The 17,120-nt window shown below is 42.4% G+C and overlaps 1 protein-coding gene across 2 annotated transcripts in view; it reads left to right on the top strand.

Moving 5' to 3' along the window:
- XPO4 (exportin 4) overlaps positions 1-17,120 on the top strand; it is a 495,809-nt gene that overhangs the window by 81,104 nt on the left and 397,585 nt on the right. For both annotated transcript variants that reach the window (XM_085621575.1, XM_085621576.1), the window contains exon 2: positions 7,420-7,525. In XM_085621575.1, coding sequence (XP_085477701.1) covers positions 7,420-7,525 — 106 coding nt within the window. The remainder of the gene's footprint in view (positions 1-7,419; positions 7,526-17,120) is intronic.

The raw sequence follows: 17,120 nt of genomic DNA, 5'->3' as shown, positions 1-17,120 counted from the left end.
GATGTAATATGTAAAGTCATAAGCAGTGGATTGCAGGGGGAGGGCATAAGTTATAGTTCAGGAAACTGCTAAATTTCAATGGTTTTGTATGAGTGAAATCTGAGCCTAGCTATAACGTCCCTGAAACCATTTTTTTTTTTTTTTAGTGCTATATTCATTTTAAAAATACTTTTTATCCTGCCCACGTAGCTGGGAGAAGGTGTGTGTGTGTGTGTGTGTGTGTGTTTTGGAGGGAAGGAGTGGAGTTGGGGGATAGGGCCAGGGTGAGATTTCAACAAGATGAAAGCAAATACAGGTAGGGAAAGTGGCCTGTAAGACCATGGAAAGCAAAAACTGACCACAAGTGTAGCTTCATCTTAGAGAAAAAGTTAACATCTCTGGCTTCTTCTCAAGAAGCTTGGTTAGTTGCTATCCCCGCATCCTGAGTATATGATCAGTTGATTAATTCCTATCTGTAACACAAATCCTCCTGATGAACATCATGTCCTTAAACTGTGTATCCATGTTCTACTTTATTCTTTAGCCAATCATTTATTCCAGGATCATCTGAATGCGTCATTTAGTGAATATTGGGTTCTGTAATTATTTTACTTTGTGGGCCATTCCACTTCTCTGGCAAAGATTAGATTCTAAGGTTGCCTACTTAACTGGGATTGCCATCTCTGTTTGTGTGATGTTATCCGAACAGCAGACTGTTCGAGCAGTAGTGGAGGATTCAGGGTAGGTGGGAGTGAAAGACACTATCATACCTTGCTGAGTGATGGATGTATACACGATTACTCTCTTGAGTGAAAAACTGGGTAAATCCGGTCTTAAATCTTTGTCCCCAATTGCTTTAAGGTGGAATTATTTCACTCTCTTAACTTATTCCTTTAGGTGCTTTATCTCTTTATAACCTACCGGTGGTCCCTCTTAGGTGCCAGATTGCTGTACTGTTGCAGTTCGCTACCCTGACCACTCGCTATGCTTAAAGTTCTTTTAGTCGTAGTCCTTGTATATGCTTTTAAGGGCATCAATCAACAATCTTGGCTCTGTTGTTCTTTCCTTACCTCATAGCTTACAAAGAGGGTGGAGGGGTAGGTGTGAGTTGAAGCCTAGTGTTTCCTTCATAACCAGGGATAGCATGCCTTTTCTACTTCAACATCACTGTGTGTGTGTTATTTGTCTGGATTTGGAGCGTTTATGGTTTAGCAGCCTGGCATTATTCCCATAGTTTGCTGTGTCTTCTGTCAAGGACTAACTGTCTCAGAGTACCAACATCAATTTCTTAACGTTAATGTTTTCTTTGACACCATTGCTGATATTGCACTCCAATGTATGTATTTACGTACTCCGGCTCACACACTGAAGAAGGAATATCTGCTTGAGAAGATTTAAATGTGTGATCTCTTCAATTTATGGAGTTTGCCAACCCTGAGGTGAGCTTGTTATTTATTACCCATAGGGGAGCAGAAACATGTGACTGACCATGTGAGACTAAGGTCTAACTCAACCCTGTATCTGTGCACAGGTAGCCTCTTCATAGATTGGTGCTGACCTGTGCAGACCTTATAACATGAGTGGTCGTCAATAGTTTGAGTATGTAAACCTCGTGTGCTTTACTGTATTTTAAATTATAGGTGAAATTTGCACCAATTTCAGTTTCACCATATTTGGGTCTAGAGAGTTGGTTGATGTACCAATAATATGGTAAATCTGGATACCATATGCAGATCCTACATTAATTTCCACATATATAGATGCACTCCTTGTGGCACTTCAATACTTATAATTTTTTTCTAACACAGTGCCTAGTCAGATTCAGAATTTGAATTGCTCTGCTGGGCCTAGTTAATAGCTCTGCTGGCCACCTGGGTGATCTACACACAGTAGGGCCACTAGGCAGTAATTTGGCCTGCTCATGAGAGAGGGGAGGATGGGGAAAGGAATCTGCATCTTTTCACATTGCACGTGGCTTGGGAATTCTCAGTCCCACAAAAAACCAAAGAGGGTGGGGGTTAGTCAGACCTCCAGTGCCCACTCCCAGGAGGGTCTGTCTACCCGTTGAAGTTTTGGAGGGAAGGGATTAGGCAGCTGTGGCAATTCAGGGCGAAGCATAGGCTCCCAGGATCAGGTCTTTCAACAGACAACTTGATGGTGCTATCTAGGACTTTCCTAAACCGTTGTGCAGGAAGATTATGTAGGAAGTGAAAGCAGCAGAAATCACTATCCCCCCCCCCCCCACTTCCCCCCTAGCAAGCCTGAAGAAACAACTCCTGGTGTCTGCAGCATGCCACCAGTAGCAAAACGCAACTTTCCCCATGCAGTGATTCATTACAAGTAATAATATTGCTACTCTAAGATGGTACCAACCTTAGTGTTTTTAAGGGTGTTGCATTGGTTTTTTATGACACATATCTGCTCTTATTAATGTGGTGACCGCCTGACAAAGCAGTAGCCCTACTTTCTGATACTACTACCCATTGTGGTGTTTGTGGTATATGTGGGGGTTTCGTGATTCTAGGATTCAGGGCTTGTTAGGATTGTGTACTATTAGGAGGGTTTCACCATAGGTATTTCACCTGCCGTCATGTAGGTTTGTAAAATAATGTGTGGTATTGAGTAGTGTGTGCGTAATAAAGTGCTTTTCCTTTTATAAGTGAAAGCACGCGCCTGATGTATTGGGTTTTGCTTGTTTTTTTGTCTACAGATAGGGGTAGTAGTCCACACCACCTCCCTAGTAGGCACTGGACTGCTGCGTTTCTACCCTAAGAGAGTCAAGTGCTACAGCAGGATACTTGATTCCCAGTAGAGGGAAGGTTGCAGACTTATCACTTGTGAAGGACCCACATCCTTCGCAGCTAATAACTAACTCTCTTACATCTCTTACAGTGATGCAGAAAGGTGCACCACAAGTGCTATGGCAGAATCCTAATTTGTCAGACTGTCACATCATTCAACCAAACATTGGGTTATGAATAATTGTAATAGTTTTGACTGTTAATGTAGGTACTTCCAATTGGTTCAGAAACGCATAAATCATGCGTTATTGTTGTCCTTGGGGCATGCAGTGCTGATGCAAAACCACTCGCATTCCCTCCTTTTCAATGTACTTATTTCCTTGGCCTTTCCTCTTAGGATGATCGGCCTTGGCACCCTGAGCTGAAATCGGTAAGCTAACAGAATGTTTATCACAGGCCACAGACCTTTGCTTGCTATCACTGAGGTCTCCGCTGGACATTGACTTGTTTAGAGTGCCTTCAGCAATCACAAATGTGACATTAGCTTATTTAAGTGGTGATATTCGAGCGGGCCTTTGCTTTGTTATTCTGCTTCCCAGAATAGCATTTCTAGAGTAGTCTGCTTTGGAAATGGTGTAACCTTCCCTTTATGGGTTTTACCTTTGTGGTCCTTCCTTTTACCCAGTTTTATATTTACTGTGTTGGAATTTCTCAAAGTATTTCTTTTATACAGAGTGGCCCTTTCACCTCAACAAAGTATCAAAGTTCTGCTCATTACTGTGAGCTTTCTTAAATGAGAATATTCTGCTGGATCTGGAATATCATAAGGAACAGATAACTGCAAATGTTGCTGTAGCAAATTGTTCATGACCTCTTCAGCTACTGAACCAACTTTATACCCAGCTCCATGTTTCGGGAAGAATAACCAGGGACTAATTCATGTCTCTCATCCCTGCATGTGCTGGTCATGTTGGTCTTTAGCATTTTGCAGATTTGGTTGAAGGAAGACTTTCTTGGTGTTGTGCTATTCCCACTGATGCCTTGCTTTTTATGAGACATAACATGAATCGTTGCAGTAAGGGTGGCAATTTTGTAGTGATGCCTTCCAGATCCAGTCGTCTGTCATAAAAACTCCCCAAGGAAACAAGCATCAAGTTAAGAGCTGCAGTAGACACAGGGTCAGTTAGGTTTTTACTCTCTCCTCACGATTCCTTTCACAGTCCTACTGTATTTTGCTGAACTCATTGTATACAGTAAGTGAACAATATTGCAGTTGTGGTGGAAATGGGGCTACGTTATCCAGCAGAGACCTTCAAACTGAAATAGTGCAGTAGGCCTAAGTACAAGCCAAGCCCCTCTTTGACATTTCTGTAGTGTCAGGGGCACACTATATTTGTTTATTTTAATAAATATCATACTTACTGGTGAAGTGAACCTGTCGATTAATTTCTCTAACGATCATTTCAGTTCATGAACTAAGTCAGACTGGTGGTTGGTTGCTGTAGATAATTGTTTCTTTAATTTATTGAAAATCCCACTAAGAAGGGTTTGTAACATGTACACAGTGATCTGTATCTACCTAGGAGCTACACAACACAGTACTGGTAGAGTGTTCTTGAGACATCGCATTAATTTTGTTTATCCCAGCTGATAAATTCTGCGCTTGGTAAAAAACATTTTTACCTTCTCGCTCATATGTGTGCTGCCATTTTCTTTTTCAACATTTGCCTTTTTTTAACCACCTTAAGTTAGCAGTTATTTTGACCTGGATTGTCAATCAGTTGTTTTATCCAGTGATCTATTTTGTTATCTACTGGCAAAAAATGGTATAATATTTGGGCAAGGCCAAGGTGACCCTGCACCGCTAAGACCACCTATTATTCTCAGTTTTGCACTGCAAATCCATATCTATAATCGAGAAGCTTTAAGTGGTCATTCTGCTCTCTTTTCAGAGCTTGAGGTTGGTATGCCTATCTCTACTTCATGTTAAAGAGATTGTTTTGGGTTTAATATGCTGCATCACCTGTTTTCATTGGGTGTCTCGGCTAGTGGGCATGCTAGCCACGCCTTAGGCAAAATAGAAACAAAAGATGGTTCACCCAGCTTTCTTGTAACCTTAGTGAAAATATTTATTGAATCCAACAGCTGCTTGTGGTTGATAACCAGATATTTCAAATTTGCTTTGTACTCTGCCACGAGGTGATCTGTTTTTCATAGCCGCTATTGAAAGAGACCTACATACTAGGAATGCCAACCGATGCGCACCTTTTACAGTGTTCCTGTATATAATTAAGAAATAAAATTCAATACACAGTTTATGTAGCACTTTACTTTTAACGAGATTTGTGAACTGGCCTTCCTTGTGCGAGGCTCTCCATCTTGCTTCTTGCCCACCCTCCCTAATACTTGAAAGATACACTTTAAAAGAACTGCAATCCTTTGCTTTTTGTATGTGCCATAAACCTGTTTCTGACCAATTCTACCTCTATCCTATGATACTTTGTGGCTGCTGTTACTTTCTGCAGGGTGAAATGTCACAACTTCCATTCCATGATATGCAGCTCAGTGTGTGATTATTATTGTTGTATTGAGGTATTAGATGCTGATGGGTTGACACCCCTTTCTAAACACTGAACAGATTGTGTCTTTCCAGAGCACATAGCACATCTTCTGATTTCATGCAGCACTATATTTTCTAGTAATATTCATAGATACATATTTTCATTTATGGATGATTTTCATTTTCCTAATTTTGTGTTTGAACAGACTGTCTCAGTAGGTATAGCTGCGTACCTGGGCATATTTGTCTTTGTCAATTATATCTATGCGGGTAGCATTAATCATCATGATTCTATTTAATTTGGTAATGCATACGATTCTAATGTTAATGGCTGCCATAGGAATCCTCTGCTGTGAAGAGCCGGATCGTAATCCAGTTATTCACTGCACTGAAGCCACACAGTGCCATGGATTTTGGTCGAGACTCTGGTAGGGCATTTAGGACAATAGACCGCATCCATTTTTCTTTCATTGCTTATTGTCCAGGTTTGTGTCAATAGACTTTTGTTAATTTTAAATTTTATGTGCGCCCCTTTAGTCAGTCTTCTGACAATAAGTTTCCTGATGCTGATATAGTTGAGCAAATTGGGTAGTCTCATCTTGTTATCTTGAATGGAGCTGGTGTTGAGTTATTGTTTTCCAACTACTTGCTACAGTAATTCTGACCATGCTGGACATTGTCATTTTGGCAAATTATCCTAGACCAGGACATTTTGTGTAACCTTTCTGAAAGGCTCTACTGATGCTCCCTATTGAGCCTGATGTAACTTGTAGTTTTTGGAGAAATTTTGCTCCAGGTTTTGCTAATGATTATTTCTCTCCTGTTGAAATGGTGACTACCAGAAGCAGCTTTATCCGACTGTCCTGAAGATGACACCGTCATGAATCAGACCATGGCGGTTGAAACATCGACTCCCGTTTTGTTCATCAGACTATCTTACACAGCTGAATATTTTTACCCACATAACTGTCGAGCTACAATAAATGTTAGAAGTGTATCATTGTATTCTATTTATTTTCACGTCAACCTTTTCCTACACTGGCCACTATACTGTTTCTATTGCACGATTGACCTTTTTATGTACCTTAACTGCCACCATTTCTATTTACTCAAACGTGTAGCATAGGACTTCTAGGAGCAGATAGGTATTTTTTCTTATAGATACCTTCCAAGCTTTCAGCTGTTTAATCTAATGATGATCTTACTGATGACCTACCACAATAACCAACTACCTAAAATTTACTCAGGCCTTTTTTCTGAACTCTGCCTGGTTGTTTATTGGAGGAAAGGCCATAAAAGCAGGAAATAACTTGAAGGACTATATCTTTTGGGTTCTGCTACGACAAGCACATCTGTTGCCTATTTCATATTGTATATTCTGCCGGTAGAAAGGCTTCTAATGCAGTCATCCTAGGAAATATTAATTTTGCAGAAATTTACAGGGACCTACATCATTAAAGCTTCACTGTTTGATTGATCCTAACTGCTTGGATATTTGATTTTGGAGATGAATTTCAAGTAGATCAAGCAACTTTTCTTCATCACGTTGCAACAATCTATTTTATCCAACTGTTGTAAGAAGTCAATAGAGGCAGTTGCTTCTATCTACTTTCCCCTCGCTGTTCAGCTAAACTTGTGAATTCATTAAAGAGACAATTCTTTAGACAGTGCTGTGTAGAATGTGCGAGATCTCCTGGGACCGTCTCAGTGCAACTAACATTGAAAACTCATATTTGAAGTTTAACTTTTCTGTTTCGTAACTAGAATGTTAATGGAAAGAGGAATCTGAAATTGATGAGCAATTGCATTGCAATACAGGTAGCATTTTCAGCTACCAACTACTGTTTTTGCAAATTCATCTGTACATCCTGTTGGGAAACAACTACTACAGTCTTGTAATCCAAATATATGTTTCAGTATCTGAGCTAGCACAAAAATCGAGCGCACTCCACATTAAGTTTTGGAGTAATATGAATGATGCATTTCTATCCAATAGCCAGCTTATTAGCTCCTTACACAAGTCTTTGGGTGCATAAGTTGAAGACATTCGGTGGTAAGAAGTGACCTCTGGGACACATGAAGGTTACATTTTTTTGTTGGGAAATTTGGTAAAATCTTCATTATTTTTTTCTCTTTTAGGCACCGCCTTCTATGGTCAATAACGAACAACGGCAACACGCAGAACACATATTTTTATCATTTAGGAAATCCAAATCGCCATTTGCAGTTTGCAAGCATATATTAGGTGAGTTCTTTCATTTGTTCTGAAAGTGGTTACATTGCAGTATTAACCTGGCTGTACGCACCTGTTTTTTCCTTAATTTGTATGTATACAATGTTTGCATGATATTCCTTTGATTATGGCAGTCTGCTTTTGACCCTTGTTGCAGAAGGTGTTTGATCTCACCACCATGAAATCAGTAAATTGGCTGTTTTACTATTGCGGATATAATCTTTCTATAGCACTTGTATGTTTTTTATGGCTATGCTAGGCCTGTTCAAATTCATTGCCTTTTGTCTGTCACTTTTGCCTTCTGTGTCCCAACACCTACCCTACTTTATTTTATTTCCAACTTAAAGAGACTGAATCAATCTTTTTTGAGTGATTTATCCATGGCTTGTGTATCCTAGAATAATTGGGCAAAATGTGTTTTGTTATGTAAGCAATGTACTGTTTTTGTATACAGTAAGATTTTTGCTGGTATTATTATAATTTTGTAGAACCCTAATATATGCTATACCTTGAATATGTTGTAACAACTGAAGGAGAAAAAAGGTGTAAATATCGGCCTAGGAACACTGTTATAAAGATCTTCTAAAGTAGCTCATATCCAATCATTCCTTACTTCAGTTTCAGACCTGTTCTCCTTTGAACAATGTTAATCAAACTAAATATCGTGTGAGCACTCTAGATTGAATGATTATTTTTGCCTCTTTGGTTCATGAGAGACTTTCCTCTCTTCATCAGGACTCTGCTAATGCTGGCAATGGCTTCTCTTGGTCCATGGGTGGCCATTTAACAGTGACAATAGACTATGTAGCCCTCATCCAGATTAAAGGTACAATTCCGCGCTGAGGCTCTTCCTCTACACGGCACGGTCCCGATTTCCTTGGTTGCCTGCTGTGTGATTGTTAGGTGTGTGAGTTGCTGGTGATTCATTCTGCAAATCGATTTTCTATGGTTAGAGACTGATTATAACCGGTTTTCTTTTAGGTTTTAGTTTATGGGTAGGACATATAATTGGGGAGGCACGATCTGGTATTGTAGTGTTTACCTGGGTGTTGGAGGGATGTGTTATCCTAAGGGATGTTTTCATTTGCAGCATTTGCTGGGCATTTGTGACATGAAGATGCAAGACAACAGATGGCTAGATGACACCGATAAAAAATTGTAACCTGGAATATACAGGTCCTTAACTCCTTTGTAAAGAGATACAGGGTACACAGTGACCTTCGTAGACACAGCATTTATATAGCTATGCTGCAGGAAACGCACTAAACTAATTCAAAAGTTTCCAAGCTTCATAAAAAATGGAGAGGCCAGATGTTTTCTGCAACTTATTCCACATATGAACGGGGAGTGGTTGTTTGGGTGGCCCCTCAAGTACCGTTCAGAATCCTTGGCAGCAAGGCTGATGTGGAGAGTAGGTATGTACTGGTCCATGCGGAGCTCGATGGTAAGGAAATATGTCTCCTGAATGTTTGTTCTCAAATGTTGTTGATGGCTCTTTCTATCTGCTTATGGAGACTCTTCTGCTGCCCTATGTGGGGACCCTGCTGGTAGTATGGACTGGGGATTTTAATTGTGTTTTGAACAGCTCCTTGGACAGACATTCCACTCCCGTCACCCCCTTCCCCAACCACCCCACTCCCCTTTAAACCCAACATGTCGACCGCACTCCGGGGGTCATGGACAGGATGGGTTATACGGATGCGTGGCACTCGCTGCACCTGGAGTAAGGGGGGTAAAACCTGTTACACTCCCACCCATACAGTCTACAGTAGATTGGACCATTTTCTGCTGTCCGTGGCGGTGGCCGTAGTGGCAGTACACATACAAGTGTTGGGAAGATACCTCTCCGACCATGCACCAGTGCTCCCGGAGGGACCTCGAGGTGCACTCCCACGGGTCCCTTTGTGGCATTGACGTCCAACAGCACTAAAGGACGACGGGTTCCAGGGAGGATTGAGGGGGTGACGGTGGCCTACTTTGACAGTTGTGGGGTCCATAGGATGCAGAGGGACAGAATGGGAAGCTTTTGAAGGTAGTAACCCCTGGAAAATGCTGCCCTAGGGTGGGTGGACTCAGATGACAATTGGAGAGAGACTTATTGAGTGTGGAGGAAGCCCTGACCACTTTGCAGGGAGCAGAACCCACTAGGGAAGACCAGGGAGAGACGCTGCTACATGTTCAGGGCAGGGTGGGAGAAATATAGGACAGGCTGGACTGCCTGGTTCGGTGTGAATACCGCCAACTGCTGCACCAAGAGGGGGACAAGTCTGACAGTTTGCTGTCATGGTTCTTAAGCGTGAACCCCCCCCCCCCCCCATCCCCCAATTAGTCTTACGCTCCGGCAGGCTGATGTTTGCCACTTATCCACACAACAAGGCATCCGTATCCTTATGCATGCTCTCCTATCCTCTGTATATGGGGAAGAGGTACACATAGCACAAGATGTCTTGGCGGGTTTCCTGGATTGCCGGACTCTGCCCAGCCTCACTGATGGCCAACTCGAAGGTCTCAGTGGAGAAATCCGCCTTGAAGACCTGATTGAATTGGTGACCATGGCTTGCTGTAAATCTCCTGGTCCCAATGGTCTGTCGGTGTAGTATTTCCAATCCTACGCAGGCCTCCTACTACCTCCCCTTTTAGAGACCCTCCGGGAGGTTAGGCGGTTGGGGTTTTTACCGCCATCGATGACGGGGGCCAAAATTGTGATGCTAGAGACCAGTGTGTGCTGGGCTCTTACCGTCCATTATCAGTATTAGGCATCAATACTGGCCAAAGTACAAGCACTCCGTTTGAGCAGAGTAGTGACGCATCTGGTCCACACAGACCAATGTAGTTTTATGCCAGGTCGCGGTACGCACACAAATCTGTGTAGACTGGCCCATTTCCTGCATGCCACAGAGACCATGAACGTCAGCACTGTCGCCCTAGCCTTAGACATCAAAAAGTCTTTCAATACTCAAACATTGAACTATCTGTGGGAGGTTTTGGCACGAATGGGCCTCGTCAAGGAATTTGTTTCTTGGGTGCTTCTACTGTACAGTCTACCGACTGCTAGGGTCCGAAACAGTGATACAGTGATGTGATATCTTTCCCCATTCAATGTGGCACGCTACAGGGTTGTCCGCTGTCCCCACTTTTGTTCACCCTCGCAATAATGTCTTTGGGGATCTAACTGCGATGGGACATGGCTCGCTGGGGGCTGTGGTGAGGGGGAGGGGTCATCGTGAGCGGCCGGGTTCACATAGTGTCTCTGTATGGAGATGATGCCCTGCTCTACATAACTCATCCAGAGAGGGCACTACCTGCTCTCCTAGACATCTTGATGGAATTTGGTGCCTTGTCGGGGCTAAAGGTTAACAATCAGATATCAGCTATGTTTCCACTTGCAGCTTTTGTTTGCAAGGAAGTAGCAGACCTCCCCCAACTGAGTTCTGATGGGAATGTGATAATTTCCGGTGCCTCGGAATCCAAGTGGCACTTTCAAACGACGTGCAATACACATGGAATATGGGAGCAGTCCTCGCAGGTTTACAGTCCTCTATCAACTTCTGGAATCAACTCCCACTTCTCTATTACGGGTCCTGTAGCATTGGTCCGAATGGTCCTTCTGCCATGCTGTCTGTACGTCCTCCAGAACTCTTTCAGCGCTATTCCTAGGTCCACTTTTGAAACACATAATATCCTCCTTGTCTCTCTGGAATGGGCCGGGAAGCGTAGCAGTGTTAAACTGGAGATTCTTAAGCTGGACATGGAGCTGGATGGTCTGGGCCTCCCTGTCCTGCGTCTTGACTATGTTGCGGCTCTCCTCCAATAGGCTGCCCAATGGTGTGTGGAGGGGCCTAATATAAAGAGAGATCTCCTAGCGGACTTTAAAAAAAGCTACAATTTCAAACTTCAAACGTTTGCTTTTGCTCTTTGAAGACTTAACCCTTCTTAAAAGCAGCACCAGAAATTGTGCAGCAATGGTGGATTAGCCACACTGGCATACCAAAATGTATAGACGAATGCTCTGAACGTTGACTGATCTGCTCTCAGAAAATTGCATTACAAGTTAATTGATCTCATCTGCTTTCAGCATGCAAAAAATATATTTTTCTGATGTTAGAGGAGCTGTTTGACCCAGAACAGCAAAGATTTATTTTTGCTCACTTGGAAAACCTCTAACAGTCTTCCCCTATTTTTCTGAGATTAATTGAGAAGGCATAATCAAAGTACCTTCTTCCTTAAGATCCATTTCCTTCGTTGGTCTGTGTACCTTTAGTAAACTGGATGTCAAACATGGCCTCTCTATTAGTTGTATTATCCGTGCATCTCTTGCATGCTATGTGGTAGCTAAACTACTTAAAGAATTAACTGCAATGCTCCTGTTTAAGAAGCTTAGCCCCACCCAACTATTTCTCCATCTCTTTTCTGATAGCCTCTTATTAGATGACCAAACCATCTAGCATTACAATTGCTGAACATCTTGGAGAAATTAAACATCCTTGATGATGGCCAGTTTGGCTTCATACCAGCTTGGAGCACCAAATCTGCCTTAGTAGTGGTAATGGAGGTCCTCTGACTGTTTGCAAGTGTTAAGTGTGCAACGTGCCTGATGTTTCTATGCGTTTGAGCACTGTTCTATATTTCTTACCATGGCATTTTGATTTCCACACTTTATTCTCACATGCCTTATATACTAGGGAGCTTTAGGACAACGTTTGTCTCAGGTCTTAACTCCCTGTGGTGTCCCTTAGTTTTGCACCATCACCCTACCACTTTAGTGTATGAAACTGCTTTGGCCATTTTCATCCAGGCCATAGAACTCCAATTTTACACCTATGCAGACAGCACCATCTATGCTTTCTACTGGTTGGTAGTGTTTCCAACTTTTCCTGAGGAGAAACGAGGACTGGGAAGGCAAAAAAATAGTTGAAGGTGAACATGAAGAAAACTGAGATCCTAGTGGTGCTTTTCAACAGATGAGACTTGTAAAATTTAGTTAACTAGTAGGAAAATGCTTACAGATCCTCATTCTACAAGAGTACACTAAATGTGTATTACATGATATCATGGATACTTTTAAGGAGTAATTCTCATTGCATGCATATTTGCCCCTCCTACAGATACAAGATGTATGGGGGTTAACATTGATAATCAAAATCACTGAATAGTCCCACCCACTCATGTAAACCCAGAGCACTTTTTACAAAATAAATAAATGTTACACTTTTCTTCATAAAAGCAGTTTTTGTTTTTATTAAATGCCTGTCTAACAACTGCATTGGCCTGGTTTTCAACATGGTTCACTTAATTGTATACAGATTGGCTATGCCTCCAATTGGTGGTTCAGAGTTGTCTTAGAAGTTGCAGACGTATCAGTTAAATCACATGCGGTTTATAGGATTTTATCAAGATCCATTAAAAACTAGGGTAACTACTTTGGAATGGGTTCTTCATTGTTCAAACAGCTTTAGCTATATCTCCCCTGAGGCGGAAGCCGGGGGCTATATTTTCCCTGTTGCTACTTTGCACGATAAAGATTGAATTGTTGGCAGCGTTTTTAAAACTTGTGAATATTTTAACTTGCCTTTTTTAAGCTAAGAGACCGGACACTCGTGTGCGCGATATTAGACGCAACGAGGCTCCTTGTACCCGATCCTTCACTCCCGGCTCAGCCGATTAAGGTGCTGAAGCAGGGGGGTCAAAGGGCGCTAGCCACCATCTTACCGGGACAAAACAGGTTGCGGTCCAGCTCTAGACGCCTCCCGTCCTCCTCTGCATAGTATAAATTTCCATGCCTTCCCGACCGCGCAGCAGGCGGGCGCAGCGGGCGTGCCGTCAGCACGCCGAAGGCGCGCCAAAGGCAAGCCCGTCTGCGCCCGTCCGCGCCGGGTTCGGGCCGTGGGCCAGAACCCCTGGTTCAACCACGCAAGGGGCCCAGATTACCTATTCCTCAGACTCCTTGTTCCAGCTCAGACCAGGACATACTAATGTGTGTCCCCACTACGATTCTGAGTTTGTGATTAGAGATGCTATCATCATATGTCCAGAATGTAAGTGCATCCCGCCATTTATAAATAAATTAAGATATGGAAAGAATGGAAATGAAACCAAAAATATTGTTGTGGCATTAATTAATGCGCGTTCAGCTGGTAGGCATAGACATGAAATAGCGGATTTAATCCAGGATTATAATATAGATATTTTATTTATGACAGAAACATGGTTGAACGATTCCTCTGACCCGCATTTAGTGATTGCAGTCCCACCGGATTTCTCCATTCAGAGAATGGACAGGCGGGGAAAGAATGGGGGTGGCGTAGCAATAATATCACGGTCTGAGTTCCCTACAAGAACTAATCCCATTCACTCCTCATCCTGTGAAGCTCTACATTTTAATATCTTGCTCACACCTACATTTAATCTCAAAGGTATACTTGTATACCGGCCACCGGGCCCCCGCAATGATTTTCTGTCTAATTTTTGTTCATTGCTGGAAACCCTAGCTATTGAGGACTCCTGTATGATGCTAGGGATTGGAATTTCCATTTAGATAAAACTGACGATACAGACACGCAAACGCTACTGGCAGACCTGGATGCCTTTGGCCTCTCCCTTGAGATTACCACATCTATTTTCTCTAATATTAATGGGCTAAATGTCTCTGATATTCTGCCACTTACGTGGTCCGACCCTCATGCCATATTGGCCGGGATTATCGTCAATTCTTTACATTGTAGGAAGCACGTGCCTAGAAATCAAGAGTACTTTAAAATTTGGAAAGATTTAGACTGTCGCTTTTAAAGAGCACCTAGAAAGCTCACGTCCTAAGATTTCCCTAGAAGCCAATACAGCTGCCAATCAGTATACTTCCTGGATTGGAAATGCGATTGATACCCTTGTACCTATAAAATCTATATAAAAAAATAGGACGACACCATCTGCCCCATGGTTTAATGAGGAATTAAGAAAAAAAAAGCAGCAATGCAGAACTCGGGAACGTTGTTGGCGTAGATCCTATGACATTGAGAGCAGAAGGAAATACAAAGACACTTTACACTGTTATAAAAAAATTATCAACGAGACAAAGAAAAAGTTCTATGCACAACAAATAGAGAATGCTAAGAACTCTAGTAAAGAATTGTTTGGAGTAGTACAGCAGTTGGCAGGTAAAGTGGTAGATCTAGCCCCCCCCCCCCCTCGCAGAGATTTTGCGACTCTATAGCAAAATTCTTTTTTACTAAAGTAAAGGATATCTATGTAGAGTTCGCATCTAAGGTCAATGTAGACAACAATTTTTCTAATCATGGGCGGTTGAACTGTTCCTTAGACCAATTTAAAGATATAGATACCGCACACATGAGGACCATCATACAGCAGATAAAATCGGGATCGGCACTGGATCCCTGCCCTCCAAAAATTCTTCTCCCAGTCTTGGAAACGATTATAGAGACTGTCACCTTAGTCTGTAATACTGTATTTAAAACGGGTATCTATCTAGATAGCCTAAAAAACACGACAATTAAACCTCTTCTTAAGAAACCCTCTTTGGATAAAGAGGAGCTTAAGAATTACAGACCTATTGCAGGACTACCATTCCTGGCAAAAGTGCTCGAGAAGGCTATAAATTCCCAGCTGGCAGAATATATACAACAACATAAATTGCTGGATGATGCACAATTCGGCTTCCGGAAGCTTCATGGCACGGAGACGGCCTTGATTAAAGCCGCAGATGACATCAGAGTAATCAAAGATCAAGGTGGGACAGCAGTATTAATACTGCTGGACCTCTCGGCGGCTTTCGACACGGTCAATCATTCCATCTTGATTGACCGCGTCGGAAATCTAGGCATTCAAGCAAAAGCCAAGGATCTGCTTGCCTCCTTCTTATCAGGCAGAACACAGGCGGTAACGCTAGGCCCTTTTAAATCTGCAAGTCTGGCGTTGCCTTGTGGGGTTCCGCAGGGCTCATCCCTAAGTCCGACACTTTTTAATATCTATGTGTCGGACTTAGCTAGGGTTATTAAACAACACCGGATGAGCCTGACCTCTTATGCGGATGATACCCAGCTTGTGCTTGCCATTAAGAACGATGGGGAGGAGGTAGCGGTAAGGTTCCAGGATGGTATTCTGGCAATCAGAGACTGGATGGCAGCGAGTTGCCTGAAATTAAATTCTGAGAAGACTGAGGTGATCATCTTTGGGAAACTTTCCCCAGGGTGGTCATCCGTCTGGTGGCCTCCATCTATGGGAACGCTGCCGACTCCGGTATCTAAAGTTAGGAACCTAGGTATCGTCTTCGATGATCAACTTAATTTCGCCTCTCATGCAAATCAGACGGCCTCAACTGCATTTCAGAAATTAAGGATTATTAAAAAAGTCATTCCGTTCCTACCTGACAATGCGGCTAAAACAGTGGTGAGCACTTTAGTTCTCTCATCTTTAGACTACTGCAATGGCCTTTTTGCAAATGCTCAAAACCGGGTGATAGCGAAAATGCAGTCAATCCAGAATGCGGCGGCAAGATTGCTTTCTAAAACCCCCAAATTTGCTTCTATTAGTCAAACCATTAGGGATTATCATTGGCTTACAATCAGGAACAGGATCAAATTTAAGACCTTATGTCTTACTTTTAAAGCCCTAAACAAGCAAGGCCCACAAGTTCTTCAAGATCAACTAACCTTATATCAACCCACCAGATCCCTGAGATCTATGATTAGTTTACAAATCATTGTCCCACGCACAAACTGTGTCTTGGGGAGACAGACGTTTTGTGGTATCAGCAGCTAGAATGTGGAATATGTTACCACTACACATCAAATTAAGTCCAACTCTCTTTCAGTTCAGGAAATTACTGAAAACTTGGTTATTTAACCAATAACTATGCCTACTGTTTCTGCTATATTTCATCCCCTTTGATTATTGCTGAAAGTCTTAGCGCCAAGATGCCTACGGGCAAACGTTGCGCTTAATAAATTGTAAAAAATAAATAAATAAATAAATTAGAGGTTGATAAAAAAATTGCCCTTCCTCACATTTGCCGAGGTTAGAAAGGCAATCTAACCATATTCTTTGGCTAGAGAATGATTGTACCAAGAGCACTCCCAAGTAGTGTGGAAGGCCTATCTCACTCGACACAAGCGCCTCTGCCAAAATGCAAGTTCTGGTTTCTTTTTTTCCCCTTTTTTCTTCACCCTTTGGCAGGAATCCTGCGCTCAAACATTCAATCTTTAACAACTATTAAAAAAGAAAAGATCATCAGTGTGTTAGGGAATCACGCCCCTACCAAAGACTACAGTATTCAAGCCTTGCAGGAAGCAGATGTCAGTCATGGTCCCACATGTGGAATACCTAAGGTGCTTGCGTTCAGGTCAAGACTCAAAGTTGTGCAACAAGTGTCCCCTCATACATCCTAAAGATATTCGCCTGGCAGGCTAAACATTGGTCACTGAGTATAAGAAGTGTTCACAGTTGAAGCGCTGGTCCCAATAACAAGCCCTCCTGTTCAAAGTTAATTTCTCGCTCAGTGCCTTCTGGTAAGTTTAAGGCAGAGTCTAGGCACAAGCATAAGACAAAATGGGACTTGACCCCATTCTGCCATTCGAAATCTAAAGAGAAGGCTCAC

This window comes from Triturus cristatus, chromosome 8 (genome assembly GCF_964204655.1).
Source record: "Triturus cristatus chromosome 8, aTriCri1.1, whole genome shotgun sequence".
Taxonomy (NCBI): Eukaryota; Metazoa; Chordata; class Amphibia; order Caudata; family Salamandridae; genus Triturus; species Triturus cristatus.
This window is presented reverse-complemented; position numbering and strand designations above follow the sequence as displayed.